The sequence below is a fragment of the Athene noctua genome, chromosome 5 (assembly GCF_965140245.1).
Source record: "Athene noctua chromosome 5, bAthNoc1.hap1.1, whole genome shotgun sequence".
NCBI lineage: Eukaryota > Metazoa > Chordata > Aves > Strigiformes > Strigidae > Athene > Athene noctua.
The window spans coordinates 50695004-50713576 of NC_134041.1; the positions used below are offsets into that span (position 1 = coordinate 50695004).

Here is an 18573-nt window from a genome sequence, read left to right on the forward strand (position 1 = left end):
AAAGAACTGGCATCTATTTAAAATACATTTTTCTGTGAGGCCTTTTGCACTGCTGATATTTTTGTTTGTTTTACAGTTTACAGACACTGAAGTAAGGTGACCTTCCATCCCATAGACTGTGATGAAGCTTAGGGGTGGCCTTGGGCACTGATATCAGCTGCACCTCAATTCAGTAATCTTATTGTCTCTCTCAAAATTAGGTCATCTGAAAGCCAAGTCCTAGATCTTGCTTGTGGGGATATTACATACCATATATTTCTATGCAAAGAGATTTAAATGGAACACTTCACCCAATATTTGAAGAATAGACTCAGATTAAGAGAAATCAGTTTTTCTACAAATGCTAAGAAAGTGCATTATTACTTTTGATGAAATAATACAGTATCTGGCTTATGCTGAGATTCCATGCAGTGCCTGTGTCTCATTCTTGTATGCATGAGAAAAATACAAAATGATTTGCTGACCCGCAGCTTTCTACTTAAGTCATGTGACATATTCCATGAAAACTAGCATGTGTAAAGGATCATGTTATTATATACAGCTGTTAAAGACCTAGAAAGCGAACAATGTGCTACTGACATATAAATAATACCTTCTGTGCACAGTTAAACATTGGTGCTATTTTTGCCAGATTTTAAGCTCTTTTGAGGCCAACTGGAACAGCTGAAACAGAACATTAAAAAAATGTTTTGATGCTGGGGCACAGATGGCGGTAGCCCAATGTGTCAAAATAAATGTTTCATTTTTGGTCTAATGTGGGAAAAATAGACCTTCTCAATTACTCCAATAATCGCAGGTGTGATAAATGCACTCTATAGCTAAGATGAGCTATTTCAGATGGGCATTCAGAGAAATTCTACTTATCCTACTTCCTACAGCCTGAAAAGGTAAATTACCTTAGGCCAATGACTTTGAAAGGGCTCAAACAGCTGCAGTCAAGCCTGAAGCTTTAATCCTTTATTTGGCCCCTGAATTTCACAAACACAGGTTTGCTCCTTCTGAGAGACAGTCTGAGAAGGTGCTGTAGATAACAGATCTGTTAACTTTAAATCAATGACATATGTATGTTTAAGAAATTTAGAATGTCTTGAACAGACTTTAGTGCTCAAAGGTTTGCCCAGATTTTTCTAGAAGGCTTTGATGGCAAGCAGAATAAATAGGAGAGTCAATCAAATGCAGGCAAATGGTTTTCACTGCTAACATGTGCCCAGACCTTACATGTCACTGCCATCGAACGGCCGCATCAAGCTGGGCGCACCCACTGCTCTTTGCAGCAGCTGGTTACACCCATCATTCTCTTGGCTGCTGTGTTTGTAACTGAGAGGACAAAATCCACCTTTTGAAAAGGGCAATCTACCAAGACAACCCACTGAAATGTTAAAGCGCTCTGAGGAGAAACTTCAGATAACCCACAGATAACACAGTGTGGGACAAGACACCAGCTGGTTATGGGACAACATTTAGCAGGGCTTCAGCTGCTGATACTCTGCACTGCTTGGTTACAGCTACAACACAGGGCTTTGTCTGTAAAACGGAGCAAAGTTACAAAGAGTGAATGATAATCCTTATGCTACAGCACAACAGTAAAGTGATTCACATTCTCACCCAATATTTTACTTCCCATGTGAAATTTAAATCTGCTCCAGCTGGTAGAGTAGTGGGTCTCACAGTCTGTGCATCCAGTGCGGGGGGGCGAGAGGGAGGAAAGCAAAGCGAAGCAAAGCAAAACAGACTAACAGCTGAATCTGGAAGGCACCTCTCATTTTCTCTGAGACTTCCAGGCATCTCTACAGCTTGCTGTTGCGGAACTGTGTCTTTGTATTTTGTCATCTGCAGTGAGATTGCTGCATTTCTGCTAAAGAGCTGGGATTGTTGTTTTGCCCTGGGCAGTGCAGCACAGAAGGCAGTTACAGTTTTTAGCTGTAAGGGACCTGCAAGGATTGAAAAGCTCAAAAGCCTATGATTACTATTGCAGTATTGTCTTAATCTAAACCACCTAATTTCTTTCATACCTCTTTTTAAATCTATTTACAATGTTTGATATACCTCAAAATATTGCTTTTCAGTGGGGTTAATTCTGTTTTGTAAAAGAAAAAAATTATATTTGAACAAAAATCACTTATTTTAAATAACCGTAATTAAAATAATTATCTGCTTGAGGATGAAGTGCTTAGTGTGAGTTTTATATGGGTGACCCAAGAGAGACGAGTAACAAGGGGAATATGGTGCACACAAGAGGTAAAGAACAAAATCATGACCTGTAGGCTGACTTCTAGGCTTTTAAAATGTTTTTCATGAGCATAAAACCAGGATGAAAACTCTGGCCCACAAAGATATTTCAAGGAGAGTTATGGATGTGTAAGAAGGTCTGTGAAATTTATTTGTGACATTCAAAAGGTCAGCACGAGGAGGGACAGGAAGCAGTAAGAGTAGTAGGCGCCCCAATCCCTTATGTTTGCGAGGACATTCTCCAGACAGGCCACAAATATCAAAGTCCTTCAACTTCAGATTGTCACGATAGCTGGCATGCAACTGCAGACACAGAATCAATTCTGCCTGCATTCTGCTTTAATTCTAGATGGATAAATTAGGGCCAGCAAGAAATGAAGAAGCAGACAATGACTGGTAAATGACCCAAATAAACTAGGCCAACAAGAAGATTTCCAAACAGAGAGTTTTTAGAGCCACAAAACTTGCTTGAGGCATAGATAAGTTGTTGAGTGAGTTAATTGTCAGCATCCCTCAAGTTATAGACAATTCTAAAGTTAAGGTTGAGCAATTCAACCTCTCTTATGTATGAGAAACACAGCACTTACTCAAGACAATTACAGCACTTACTCCAAGTACAGAATTCAATTTCCAAGGATTAATAAGTAAACACCTTAATTAATGTATGACTTTAAAATAATTAAAATAAGTCATTTAAGAGATTTAACATCTTTTTTAGCCTTTCATTTGTCCTGAATGATCTTCAGAATCATAATTACGCAAGCGTTTCATATTTACAATCTTCTACACCAGCCACAGTCAAAGGAGTGGTTGTAATTAAATTATTAATTATTTCTGCCTCTAATTGTTATGACTAGATAGACTGTAGGCTGACTCATTTAACTCTTAACTGGAGAAACTCATCAATATCTTATGGTTCGTGGGGAAATTTCCATCTGTAAACTACATGCATCTGAAATTGAATTTGAACCATGTGGCTCCAGTTGTCTAGAAATATCACATGGTAGTATTCTTTGTTTACAAATCAAGACATTTCCATGGAAGAGAAATTTGTTAAAAGGAATTTAAAGTTGCTAATGTATATCAGGAATATATAAAGGTCTAATTTTGTCCAGCTGGTGCAAAACTGTGTTAAAAATATCACTATTAGGGATCTCGTGCTTCTCTCAGACTAATTTTACAAGTGGCAACTTTCTGTACCTCTGGGGAGGTACTTACAATGCAAGTGAAAGAGCAATTACAGTCACTGGAAAAGCTTCTGAGGTTTTAGATGGTTCATTTCTTTTATGCAGTGCTGGAATACCTCTAACACTTAGAAAATTGTAGGTTCATTTAAAGCGAGTATGAAATACTGCAAATACCAGTAATACTTTAGATTAGAAGACATATTCTGAAAACATGGACTGCTTGCTCAAAACAAAGAGAGAAGTAACAAGCACTAAGTTAATTTATTCTCCACAGTTCATTTATGTCTGTATGTGTGTATATATCTCCACACATACAAATTATGTACAAATTATGTACATAAACACATATATATACTTTAGAGCTATATAACTTCTAAGTGCCAGTGAAAGGAAAAATAACCACTCCACTTTGCACACTTTTCAGGTCAGCTTCATCCTCTGGTGAGTGACAACAGTGAGGCTCTTTCCAGAAGGGTCTCACTTCAGGAAGAGAACACCTGGGTGCTGTAAGTGTATGAGAGAATAAAAACCAAGAGATAGCAAGAAGTTTTAGGGGCAACACAGAAGTGGAAAATGAAGAACTCGGGCAAGTACCTTAAAAGAGAAATGAGAAATGGTACTTTCTGGTAGATTTGCACAACACTGGGCATGTCAGCAGAGGATGTCCCCAAATTGGCTGTGGTGCTTATGTTTTAGTATTCATAAACAATCAGTTACTAGGCAAATAAAATAATTACTGTGAGAAAGAGCAGAAATCATTCCAATCACTTTGTCACAGGTCTATAACCAGAACAACCCTTCCCATATGTGGATGTTTCACAACAAATAATATGGAAAACCAAGCAGAGCTATGTGCTGCACAGCAGAAGCATTTTCAGAAAGGAAAAATAAAGAACACCATGGATGCCTGGCACTGGTTACTCACCTGCCTGAGAAAGGACATGAGTGATTTTATCACAGGACCCAGCTTGCTGCAGGGGAGGCAGGAGAAATGGAGAGGGTGGGGGGACTGCAGCTTAATTATGTCCCTGGAAAAATCCACATCTAGGAGGAGAGATAAAATGACATCAAAGAACATTTCAGATCACAGCCAAGAAGATGCTACCCTGACAGCACAAGACCTGGGGCTGTCAGGTAAACTGAGGTCAGCATTGAACCTGTGCTGCCTTTCCAGAAGGACATGAAAAAGTGAGTGGAATTACAGCAACGTGACCACTCAGTGCACAGACCAAAGTGAGATCATGAAAACTAGGAGGATATGAGAAGAACCATTGTGTATGAGGCCGGATAAAGAAAAATAAAAAAAAAAAAAAATAAAAAAAAAAAAAAAAGGAAGATCTCCCAACACATTCCAGAAACAGTTTTATCCTGTTCATCACAGTTTGAGGTGCACAGATGTGCACAGGTGCAAATACTGGGCCTATGTACAAACAGCAGGTGCAAACTCGGGGCTATCTCTACCTAGAAAATGCCAGTCTCTGTGCAGTATGTTAGGATCCCAACACATGGTTGCTTTACCTTTGTTCCCAACAGACTAAAGGCTCAATTGGTTTACATTAAGATCAAGTAAACATGCCAAATAAGGAAGATGAAACTTTGGATCTAGAAGCTGGAATAAGGTTTTGGAAAACTTTGAAATCCTTGATTTTTCTACTAGTGGACATGTGAAATCTGAAATTATTTTACCAATTTTACTGGAAAGACAGAAAAATAGAGTTTTATAAAGAATGTATTCTGGTGTAGGCAACACCCTGGGAAATTTGCAAGGAAAAGATTCAATTAGAAACATCAGACTCTTAATGCAGCTCGAAGTTTGGCCATTAGGTGCTAGAGAGGAGATAAGGAAGAGTTTGATTTAATGCGGACTGTTACAGGACATACTGATAACACCTAGTTAAGTAAGAATCATTGTGCTTTTAGTCAGAGGTTAAGGGAGTTTATAATTTAAAGCAGTAACTAAGAGCTTTATTATGTTGCAGAATATAAAGGTTTTCCATTCAAATATACAGTTTAAAAACAACCTGGAATTATAAACATTAAAATGGTGCTTAAACTGAACAGTGCTATGAAGACCAAAGTCAAGGGTGTCGAGTACAACACAATTTCCTAGGTCCTTCATAAAGAGGGTGAGACATTGTCCTTTCTATTCTACCTCACCTCTACAATAACTAACTGAAAGTAGGGTTTTTCCAAGTCTACTGAACATTAAATATAATGTAAACCGCCTGGAAAATTTTACCCTGTAGTTGTAGCACCAAGGTGAAAAATCTGTGTTTGAAGTGAAATATATTGCTGAAAGATATGCTCTCTTGAGTTAAAAATTTCAACTTACCATATCACTAAGGAATTTTTACAAAGTTAATTACTTTTTCAGATTAAAAGGCAAGTCCTACCTTCAGCTTTCAGCTTCTAATCACTGGATCTTTTCATACCTTTGCTTCTAGATTAAAGAACCTTCTGTATGGTAGTTTCTGCCAATATAGGTATCTGTGGACAGTGATCAAGTCACTTCTTTTTCTTTCCTCTCTTTCTCCACAACCTGAACACATTCCATACCTTTAGCTTGAAGCATATTTCCAGTTTTCAGCTTGTCTTTGAGGATATTGTCCAAATAATATCCAATCTTTTGGTATCCTGAATGAGCATCACTCCAGGAACAGGCTCACCTGTGCAGTCCTGCTCAACACACTCCTTTATTCAGCCAGGGCTTGTGGTCACTCTTGTGCTCACACCATTTCAGCAGGTGCTTGTACTCTTTTAATTATCCATCACAATACCCTCCTTCCTTTTATGGCCCATTTCTCTTTCATTTCCACCCACTGTTCTGCCAGGTCCTTCCCATTGTAGATGTACGCCAGGACATGCGACCTCATGCTATGATGGAAAACCTCCATTTAATGAGGTTTTCAGTTTGTCGGTTTTCAGATTAGGTTCTAAACCATGTGCCATGCCTTTTCTATTCACTGCGATTCAACCTAGGACCCATGGAAACCGATGGAAAGGTTCCTGCCTGTAATTTCAAATCTACAGCTTTTTGCTCTAGAGTGAAAAAAGTTTGACTAAAGACTGCATAAATTTAATATTTCCTTGCATCCAGCAGTGGTTACACAAGGAAGGAAAGCCTATGCTAAGCTGTTCAAAATGCCGCTTTGTCAGTCTCTTTCATCATTTCACTGATTTAAATTCAAACCTCCTTATATCCTACATAAGATATTTTATTCTCACTTTGTCTAAGTAAAAGGACTTCTGCTAAAGATTTTTCATCCTATAGCTCCAGGGCCTTTGAAATCATATCCTGTATGTTTTGTCTCCATCAGCAGTTTCCCTGCATCAATCTACAATGAGCTACATAAGCCACTTATACCAGAGACTGTTCAAGTCATCCCAAATTTGATTGGCATATTCTGATCTCCCTGGCTTTGTTAAGCAAGTTGAACCTTAATAACACACTGAGAAGATGAATGGGCTAATGAAGCAGATTGCATGATCTGGAATCTTTCCCTTACAGGTATATTTCTGAACTACTGACAGCAAGAGGATTTTTTTTTCCATTTTCCATGGTTACTTTTCACTCTTGGTGCAGTGCTTTGTTATGCAGCTGTCTGGCTCTGTGTTAGTTACATACTGAAGAAAAATAACATCTCAGTGTAATAGTGATGATTAGCCTTTTGTGTAATTAAAAAAAAAAAAAAAAAGTAACTTTCCCTCTTTTTACTTCAATATTAGAAAACCACTTTAACTGCATGCCCACACTAAATGTATCCTTAGTCTAAAAGAGTCCACCATTGCATCAGAGCATGCAGAAAATATTTCCACAGTACAACTGCATACAGCTTATTTTTACCCAGGGGAAAAAAGCATTGTGGGTGAACTGTAGTTACTTTCAATGTACTATAGCTCTTGACTGCATGTCACGTTGCTTGTGCTGTGCTGTCAGGTGGAATACAACATTGTTATAATGCTAGAATTAAGGCTTCTGTATTAACTCACAATGGTTGGGGGTTTTATTTTGGGGTTTTTTGCAGCACTTAAACTATTCCAGAAGAGATTAGGTGGTCATTTATCTCTTCCCTCCTGCTTTTTTTTTTTTTCTCATATACAAACACAGAGAAAGTTTAAAAGGTTTTACACAAGTTAGAGAGGAACCAGCCCTCCATGCTGATGTCTCATTCTTGTGCCATCTTGTCAAGGGGACTGGGGCTTTCCAGCTTCTGACTTGGGTGATAGGCTCAGGGTTACAAATAAAGTGTGAGTTTTTGAAGGGAAGGGGCCTTTCTGGAGCTCACAGCATAATGACCTTTGTCTAACGACAGGGGTTAAACCTCACACTTGCATTGAAACTCTCTCTCGGTGCATAGGGTTAGCCAGCTGTTGGCTTGAGGAGGCCATTGTGCAGTGCCAGAGACAAAAGTATGTTCATCCCTCATCAGCCAAACCTGTCACTTCCTGCAGCTTGGAGACACTGGGTATGTGATGACCTTCTCAGCAGCCCCAGGTGTCTTCCAGAATAGGCTCCATCGCAGGGAAGATGGGATTTACAGGCAGCCCATATGTCCACATGAGTTATCATAAACTACAGGGTTCCTACAGCTGCACAGAGCCAGGGCAGGCACTTCCTAGCTTCAGCCTTCTCCTAATTCTCCTATGTTCTCATAGCGATGACAACCCTCAGAACAATTATACAACTTAAATACTTTGGAAAAGAACCCCAAATAACAGGAAGATCAAAGGAAAGTCTTTCAAGCCGCTTCTTCCTTTCTAGTACTCAGAGCTAGGAAGGGTAGAAAAGCAGGGTCTGTGTTATTAGAAGGCTTCAACCTCATCCTTCTGAGAAGGCTTTCTTTAAAAGTCCAGAAAAAAACATGGAAAATGAAGCTTACAGGGAAGTGACTGACTTAACTCTAGATGTACACAAATCCAAACATTTAAACAAAACTAAATGTGTCGCATCAAAGACAAGGTTAGAAAGCAGCATGCACTCAAATAGTTTAAAACAATGTCAAAAGACAAACCAAAGCTGTGAATGAAAGTTCCAAAGGCAACCTTAATTCTAATAGTTCCTCAGTTCACTCTGTTTGACTTTCACCTTCACTAGTATTGTTTGAAATCAGTTGCCTTTTTTTTGATAGTTCCTGGATTTTGAAAGGCAACATTAAAAATACAGAAATTCTGTTATGTGGCACATGAACATCTGGTTAATCAACAGCTTTGAGCATCTGTGATTCATCACACAGATTTCTGACACTTACGGTAATGGAATAGCTGACAGTGCTAATATACTCATTTTCTACAAGGACCAGTGTTATAAGCAAATAGCCATTTTGCTAGTAGGTTTTCAAATATTTACTGACTACAAAGGAATCACAAAGCTTGGCTTATGAACCCAACCTTGAAACACACATGGACATATTTGCTTCACCCTACTCCCCCTTTCCCCCATTACCAATTTGTTCCCAGTTTCTTCTCTGCCTCCAAGTCTCTCTTTTCAATTTTGTGATCCTCCTTTCCCTCACAGCTTCAAATCAGTCCCCAAGACAGCTTGCTACAGCTACCTACTCATACCAGCCTCTCTCCTTCTGGTCAGCTTGCTTTATTCAACTCAATCCACTGCTAGAAGCTGTCTCTTACTTTTGGTTTCCTCTAGCTCTGCATTTGTCTCTCCTCATACAAATCAGTTCCCTCCTCCATTCCATTAAGGTGTCTGGGAGGAGGCAAGATGGAGAGTTTGGCAGAGAACATGAGAAGCAGTGTCCCTGCTTTCCATCCTAATCCTAGCTGAGGGCAGCTGAAGTCAGTCATTTATGGAGCAGGTTCCTCAGAGCCCCTATATCTTGCAGCAACATGTAATCAGTGAGTGCAGCCCCAGTCAAGGCATACACATCCTAAAAAGAAGGGAGACATTTCACAGTAGTATATTGGGATATTTTTAGTGGCTGAAATTGTCACCTGTACTGAACTGCTTACTTTCTAGAAACAGCAAAAAGTGCCCTTATCTCTTCTTTTAATAGCCGTACTTCCCAAAGTTTTCAAATAACGGGCCTTGAAGACAGAATTATTAAACAAGTCACTGAAAGGCATTATTGTGAACAAACATACTTTCCTCAGGTGTCTTTGATGAAAACATTGCAGCTGTTTTGGCTGAACTCTTTAAAATCATCCGAGGGCAGTAATTGCTGAGGGCATAAATCAAGCTAAATGGTTAACTTTCAGCTATGTTCTAATTAGTAGAGAACAAGGTCTTACAATGGAAAGAATCAGGGAATAAATGACTGTAACTGCTTACAGCTTAGTAACAAATGGGCTAACAAAAGAAAGTACTGTGAGAAGAATATGAACAATATGTTTTACCAATTTCTCTTCTCCCAGAGTTTCCCCCTAGTCCCACAATGAGCTCCTCCTGCTGCCTTCCTCAGGTGTTACTGAGTACCTGGGAAACAAATAAAGGAATGAATGAAAACCCTGCCTACGCTGGACAATCTCACTCAGCAGTGAGATGTTAAGGGGAACAGCCAGAGTAGAGTGACAGGCTGATGGGAACAGTCAGTCATTTTGTTGTTCAGGCTGCAAGGCACTACAGAATTCAAACAGATCAAAATGGAAAGAGACAGTAGTACCTATGGGGTATACAGACACCATGTTTACAAAAAAATCCCTTACCTCTCAGGCATGGCCAGCTGCACAGCCTTAAGGCAGGATATTTGTCTGAGGTTGAACTGCTCTAGAGCTTCCAAACCAAATTTCAATCCTCCTTGCAGAGAAGGGAACTCTATAATACTGTCCTGAATTCACTGATACTTGCTTGTTTGGCTTCTGAAAATCTCAGCTAATAAACTGGTAGGATAAGGGAATAGGGATTCACTTGCATCTTCACAGATCTAGTAACAGGGAACCAAAAAGCTAGGGTTTATATGGTCAAGGAAATTCATAGAATAAGTTTTCTTTTTAGCAATTCAATTGTTAATTAAAAAATGTGGTCAGATGGGCACAGCAAAAGAAAACAACCAACCAAACCAAAAGCTCCCTTCTCTGTAAACTAAGCAAGTAAAAGCTGCCTAGAGCACAAAGTTAAAACTGAAATTGCTTGACTGAAGTCAGCCAGCCGGACTTTAAACCCAGCTGATGGATCCTGATTGATCCAGCTGCCTCCTACAACTTCTTTCTGAATTAGTGGATACTGGTACAGAAACTTGAATTTATGTTATGGTAAGGAAGCTGCTGAGCTGCTAATGTCTTCATCAGCCTGACATTTCTTGTCATAGGCAACTAAAACTCAGTGAGAGTACAGGTGGTCTCCTTTACAGAGGACCATACTCACCTCCTTCTCTTCTGTTTCCAAGCAAAGAAAATTCTATGTTGAAAAGGTTACCGGCCTGATCCCAATGACAGATTTCTTCTTCCCAAATAGTCAAATGGACAAGCCTTGTCTGTTGGACAATCTCTTTTTTTGTGAAAAGGCATGTAATTTACAGCAGAAGCTACTTCCAAATTTGTGGAGTCATGGCCAGCTCTGTAAGCCTTAATAATGACTGCACAAGAATAATTTCAGACCTTCAGGGCATTCATGATTCTTAGACCCATGTCCCCAAATGTGATGAAGCAGCGTTGTGACAGAGCAACCAAAAAGGTTTCCTCCAGCTTGGGCTTTTCTGATCATAACTCTGTTGTGTTGTTTCACTCTCATTTCAGCTAACTAGGAATTTTAGGTAAGATGACTAATTCTTCCTGGATTTGTCTGGATACGTCAGATGTATGTAGGCAGCAGACCTACTATGCAGGTAGTTTTGGCAGAGAGCTGGAGGGAGGAGGAGTTATACTGCTTAAAGACACTTCCATTAGGTTTATCTCCCTTAAGCCCTTAGTGTTTGAGTGGAGGCAGCCCGATTGCCTGTGTTGTCTATCAAAGGTGGCCTTGACTTTACTTTAAGCACAGACTTTTGCTTTTGGTTTAGACAGCAAGACTGTTTTAGAGCTGCAGCGAAGGCTCCTTTGGTGGCTTAACATCTGGACAGGCTGCCTGCAGGGTAGCTGGAAGGCAGCTGTGCAGCCAAAGAGAACATGTGTTTATGGCCACTGACAGCAAGTGCTCAGCATATTAGTGCAGACACCACCCACAGACTTCTTGGGAACAACACTATGATCAGGCATAATGTGCAAAAATGTATGCTTTCTTTTTACACCAAAACTCTTTATATGAGGCTGGGTAGGAATTCTTCTGGTAAATAGTCTACGTGACATAAAATGGAGTCACTTACATGATCTGAAATTTAGTAATGAAAACTGGAATTTCTATATGCAGAGAAGAACAGTACAGCATCAGAGCATATTTTCATCCTGGTAGTACTGTAGTAACAACCCTTCAGATTTCTGTTGATTGCATCATTCTCCAAAAATTACCTCTTTTGGATGAAATTTCTCTTGCTTAGTCTCAGACAGAAAGTCAACACTAAAAATCTGTTCAGTCATTTTTATGTCATCAAAACTAATGGTGACTTTGAACCATGTTATATGTGTATGTCCATGAGGAACTTACTAGGACAATTTATCTCTTATACTCCAGTTATTTCATTGACTTTATTTTTATAAGAAAGAAGACCAGGTAAAATAGTAATGGTTCACTGACTATAATTGACCAAACCCCCACAACAAAACAAAGCCAGACTCCCAAAGCATTGAAATTATCTCATTTATCTTAAGGAAAAAAAAAAAAAGTCAAATCACAAAAAGCATTTTGGTCAAATTTGATGTTACAAAACATTTTTATATTTATTTAATATCACGTTCTCCTACTCTGTAGTTATACGGTATATTTTCTGAAAAAATAATATGCAAACAGATTATTGCATAACACATCTCTTCCAAATTAGCCCAGAAATATTCACTAAATTAATTTTTAACACAATAAGAAAAGTGTTTTAATATTTTACTTTTAAATTCCAGAGAGTTTTATCACATAAGATATTCTGTGGAAAGCAGCACCTATTTACTTCTTTGTAAGCCATTACGAAGATGGAACTGGCCTCTCAGACAAAATAACAGAGGTGATTAAAACACAAGCTGAATAAAGAAGCTCACCAAGTGGGTTCTTGCAGAGTGAGTATTTCACTTGGCTGTGCGTGTGGAATATTTTGCATAATGGTCTACAGACCTTCTAGGATTTTGCTATTACAGAATATACATATACATAGTGCTGAGACACAGAGAAGTGGTATTTCACATTATGTCTATGCTTGTTGAGGGCTCACTGTCTATGTGGAATGAGTAAAAGTAATATTAAAAGAAAATAATTATTAAACAGAAAATATTTCATTATGCAAACAAAGAGAAATACTGTATTTTAGTTTAGAGACAGTTCAAGCATGTACAGCATATACATAATAAAGCTCAGGCGTTTGGTTTTTTTTTTGTATTAGCTAAAGAAGCAGTCATGAAACTGTTGTATATTGGCTTAAAACTTGACAACCACCTAGTGCATTCTTCTTGCTCACCTTTTAAAAATACACAATCTGAGATGGATACATTGCACTGCTGGAGTTTACAATATATATTTCAAATTTACAAAAATACAGAAAAACAAGATTTCTTGCACTCAGATACTGAGCATTAACCCTTTGAGTACTAATTCCCACCTGCAACACTGCAGAACACATTCATCTGACTTACATGTTTTTATAACATTCTAACAATTATAATTGTCATCTTTATGTACACTATTAGGAAATGCATTCCTACATATTAAAAAAAAAAAAAGGTAGAGACTAATAAACTGCTAGTAACAGAAAAATAATGGGCTGAAGTATGTGAAGATTTTTTGCAACATATACACAGAGAATCGCAGGCTGATGATCTCTCAAGGGAATTTTCTATTTCCTCTCTGCAGCAATGTAGCAATTACATAAGCCTGTGTGAAGACATGACAGCAAACTTTCTCATGTGGCCATACAGAATTGTGCTTTTTCTCTTATTTATGGATGCACTGCTCGCTTTCCACTGTAGACATTTTTCTCACAGCTCTGTGCTCCTATTCGCTTTCTATGATCCCTTATTACTCTGCACCCTTCCTATTCGAAAAAAGGTTTATTTCATAGAGGGTTAATTATGATGTGGTTCTGTACTGTGAGTTGAAGCTTTGTGTCCAGATGTTCATGGAAACATGAAAAAATCTCTTGCCAAGAGCCTTGTTAATAGAGAATGGTGCTGACCCTGGAATGCCCTACAATTCCGCAGAAATCATGAACATAAAGAACTTCTCTGAAGGTCAAATTTGCATTCAAGGATGAAGACAATCTGAAATTTGCTAGGGGAGGAAATGGGTTTTCAGAAAGCAAGTGGTGAAAATAATAGATGGACTCTAAGAAGGTGTGTTTTTGGAAAATTACTGAACTTTCTCTTTCCTGACAACTCTGGACTACATTGATCATGTAACTAAATAGACAATATCATATATACAGTGTCTCTGAACTAGAATAAGCTACTTTAAGAAAATAATTGTAGTCCTCAAAGAGTTAATGATAAAACTGCTCTACCTTAACAGAGTGGAAAGGTTATCATGAAACAGCTTACAGATTTGTTCAAAAGGCATACTTTACAAAGAAGTGTAAAACTTGTTGAGACAATTGCTATTACACCGCACAGTGTCACATACAATGAGTAGTGCATGCTCTGTAAAGACATTAGAGTGGACCCTTATCAAAGCTATCATATAACCTTATACAAAGGATTGTGCCACTTAAACTAGTGCAGAGTGATTTTTTTTTTCTGTAGATTTATAATGCTCTAGATTAATATCAATAGGGTTTTTCACAGCCTTGTACAACACTCTTTTTTTTTGTTCTTTTTTTTAACACATGTAACACTAGAAAACAGCAAATGGTATACCCTGACATATGTCATGCAAAATACAACCAATACAGCACCATAGATGTAACAGAGACATTACCTAGCACTTCTCTCCAACAAGGAAAAGGACAGAACAGAGACTGTACATTACACGACTTTACAGGCCATATGCTACAGAAGATCTTTAGAGGCAGTATCACTTTTGTAGATCTAAAAAGCTGTAATTTTATAAAATACTGTTTATCAATTCTACCATAGTCACTTCTGATTAAAATCCATGGCACAGTAATAGTATTTTGCTACAAAAATAAATAAGTAAAAGTTTAAGATGCTGATATGTTTATAAAAACTGTCTGAAGTTACTACAGAACAAAAGTGAAAACAATGAATGAAAGTGATATATTTCTGAAGGAATGTTCTGTGTAACAAAAGGATATTGCCTCTCATATTCAATTGTCTAGACTTCATTTTCTGATTACCTTTCAGTATAATTTTATAACTTTCTTTTAAAAATAACTTTACTTTAAAACTGTCACTATCTCTCTCTTTTAGACTCTTATTAAGAAAATGGAAATAAAGATGGAAAAGCTGTACAGTTTACTGATGAGCTACACAAATATTTCATCTTACTTAGTTTGGAATGAAAACAAAGATAATGATGGCTAGGGGAAAGAACACATTATGAGGGCCCATGAACTACACAGTAGTTTCATTCTTCCAAGGGCCAGTTTTGATATTTCCTGTACTATCTGAGCTGTATATCATGGCTTCATGCACGTTTCCCTTGAGAATTCCATTGTGATTTGTCGTATTAAATGGCAATGACTGTGTCCGTGGGTGCATTTCAAAATGAGCTGGATGGTGCACAGTGTCACTTTCTGGCATTTTAGCACAACTATATATTACAGTACTTGCATCGCTACTTTCGGGCTGGTTGACAGTAGGATATGGATCGCTTTTTGAGCAGCAGGCCCGTCTGTGACCTGACTGGCTATCATGTGTACTGTGGGGACTGTCTGTATGTGAGCTGTGGATGCTGCCATCGATACTTGAAGGAATGTGATAGGCGTATTCTCTTTCACCTGCAGACCTATGCCGACTGAAATAACGTGGCTTAGTTCTGCTTTTCAGACATCTATGAATGTGCATATTGGGTCTGAAGGTTCCCTCGTTGTGGACGTGAATGTGAGCTTCGTCATCAAGTAGCTGATCACAGTGCATTTTTGCACAACATGGTGTCACAGGCGAAAGGCAGTTAACATGATTTTGAACTGCTTGTAGGTTAGTAAGTTTGCAGTGGCTAGCTGCTGGATGATTAAACACAGCTGATTTGTTGGGACATGGTGATTCCTGAAGACAAGGTGCATGAACTTGAGTGTCACCATTGACGTTAACCTTTGGGCGCACATTAACTTGGACAGAATAGGTATTTCTTCTAGATGGGCAACAGGACCACCAGCAATGCCACACATCATCTCGCTTTGCACAGTGATGGATCAGGATAAAAAGCCCCAAGGTTACACAGAAGGCTCCGTAAAGACAGCTAAATATCATATCCAAGAAATGACCTTGAGATACTGCAAGTGCTCCAAAGGTCCAAGTGGCAGTAAACAGAAACAAAGTGAATGCTGCAGCTCGAAGCTGAGCCTTAAATGAGTGCTCATTTTCCAACAAGGAAGAAGAAATCATGGAGCAGGTTGCCTGGGGAACAGACACAGAGTCTGTAATATGACCGTGGCTCACTTCAGTACTTGGCATTCTCTGCGGATCTTCTGTCTTTTCCTTTAATTCATACTTGCGTTCAGGATGGCGCTTCAGTTGCACATAAGTGCAGAGAAAGTAAACACAGGTGACTAGCACAATGAATGCTACTGGCCCATAAAAAGCACCGAGACTAGGCTCCCATGCCATCCAGCAACTGAAAACAACAAAAAAAGAGAGTCAAGAACATTTTATAGCCCACGTTAGACGTGATGAACAACTGACTGATGTGAAACTGGGCTTTCTAACTTGTATGACCCAACAGTGTCTCTGAAGTTCAGATATGTTCGTTGTAGAGAAAGGGAGTGCATCTTTAATAGCAATTAAGCTGACACATCACTTTCATATTTTTAATAGAATAAAATGTCTAATATACTTTACAGGATATAAAAGCTGAAAATTTCTAAGAAATGTGGGTCAGTTTATAATCTAGAATTGCAACAAAGTATAAGACCATTTATGTGAACACTTTTTTCTACTATTAAAAATGTCAGTGCTAATACTTTGATTTAAAAGGAAATGAGGCATATTTTATACAACCTGTATGAGCAATAGAAATGTACAGATTTCATTGGATTGTATTGATGAACATTGATATAAACTCTTAAGCCTGAAGATTGTTCCTACAGAATTTTCTTGTTGCCAAAGTAGAGAACAGCCTGAGTAATAAGAAAGGCTGAAAAAAGACTTCCAGTTGAACAGTCACAGTGTTCAACAATGTTCAGACCCAAAAGATAGATGCAATTTTTCTGTATACTCCACCGTTTCTGAAATTCCTGGGAGTTAATTTTCATCAATTTGAATGTCCTCAGAAAAATTAAGGAAATTGATGGTCTCTTTGTGATACACTAGTAGCATAGTATTTTTGTAGCATGGATCATTATTTGTTAGGCTTTAAATAATATAACCATAGCTGTTTTAAAGCAGCCTAAAGTAGTTCACAGGCCAGTACGAACTGAGTAAGTGTCAGTCAGCTGCATAATTCAGTAGCAGTCTAACAGGACTGCCCTGAGGATGAATTATCTAATCAAATAAACATGGGGGAAGAAAACACCTCTGGCTATTGAAATCCCAGATGGAAACTGGGACAATTTGGGTCAGGGGGAGAAGGAATATTTGCCTAGTTTTACTCTTCTCTATGATCTGTTTTTAGCCATGGTTACAGTCAGGGCACTGAGCTGGTGGCATAAGCTAGTACAGCTGTTATTAGGTTCTTATACTCTATATATAGCATGGATTTCTGGAAGGAGGAATAAGTTATTTTCCTTAGCTGTTGGACTAGGACAAGAGGCAATGGATTTAAACTGCAGCAAGAAAGGTTTAAATTAGATTTTTCAGAAAGTTTCCTAGCTGTTAAGACAATTAGGATAATGAGCTGTTGGAATAAAGTGTGGTCTATCCATTATCAGATCATTTAAAGCACCTCTGATAAGTGTCAGGAATGGTTTGGATATAGCTAATTTCCCACTGGGTCAGAAAGACATACCAGGTGATCTGTCAAAATCCATTCCAGCTCTAAAAGTGACACTGTGTGACACTTCATACTCATTTAGGTGTGTGTGATTGCAGTCCCTCCAATACAGGGAGAAACCATCTGATTCCATATTCTTGTCAAGCCAGGAATCATCTACCAGTTACTATAAAAAGGGCAAAATGAATTTTTCTCCCAGGCTGAAAACCTCTCAGCTAAAAAGAGACAGTACCACTGGGTATTTATCACAAGTAACTGCAGAATAACTACTTTTAAAATCTGAACTTTAAACAAAAACATACACACATTTATTAATGAACTTAGAGACACTCCAAGGAGTATATATTTTGCTGTTAGTTGTGCACATGAAAAGATTCCCTGAGAGATATCTGTGAAAAGATAGGTAAGTTACCACCTATATTTAACTGGATAAGCAGAGACCACAAAGCTACATGGATACTTCAAGTACATTTGAATGCTGCATATTTGATGCAAAGTGGTGAATGGAATGCTCCCTGGTGGAACAGTTTCTTAGAATGTTCTTATTTCACATGGAATGTCATCATGGATCACTTAAATCAGTTCTGTAATAAAAAGTTTGTGCATCTACATTTACTGTACTATTAAAAATGAATAAGACATATAACTCACTATGCTGCTGTTGAATTAGAAGCTGTCTTTTTATTCAGTCTTATAACCATCCCTCACCTGCGCCTTGTTTTTTGTTCAGACTGTGGTACCAGGTATTGGTTTGCTATGATTAATATGATTAAAGAAGTATAACCTCTGTAACTGTGCCAAAATGAAAAATGTCTCACATTTATGGACACAGATAATTGAGTCTTTTAATATACTGTTGATTATAAGTGATTGTCTAACTGGATAAGTTTGAATAAATATATGAATATGAATTGGGCCCTAGGCAGAGCAGTTAGCCATGGTATGTACTAATTTATACCCAGAATTCAAATTTCAGTTATCTATAAAAATGCCTTTAACGAGCCAAATGATCACTTACAAACAGTTGTCCTTTGTTTCTACTTTTCTTACCCAGAACATAACTAGTTTCAAACGTATTACAATAGATGC

The 18573-nt window shown here is 38.2% G+C and overlaps 1 protein-coding gene across 3 annotated transcripts in view; it reads right to left on the bottom strand.

Annotated features, from left to right (window-relative positions):
- Nucleotides 1–12761: 12761 nt before the first annotated feature.
- Nucleotides 12762–18573, bottom strand: part of LOC141961026 (adhesion G protein-coupled receptor A3-like) — a 290616-nt gene continuing 284804 nt past the window's right edge. For all 3 annotated transcript variants that reach the window (XM_074907510.1, XM_074907509.1, XM_074907508.1), the window contains one exon: nucleotides 12762–16170. In XM_074907510.1, coding sequence (XP_074763611.1) covers nucleotides 14949–16170 — 1222 coding nt within the window. In that variant the 3' untranslated portion in view covers nucleotides 12762–14948. The remainder of the gene's footprint in view (nucleotides 16171–18573) is intronic.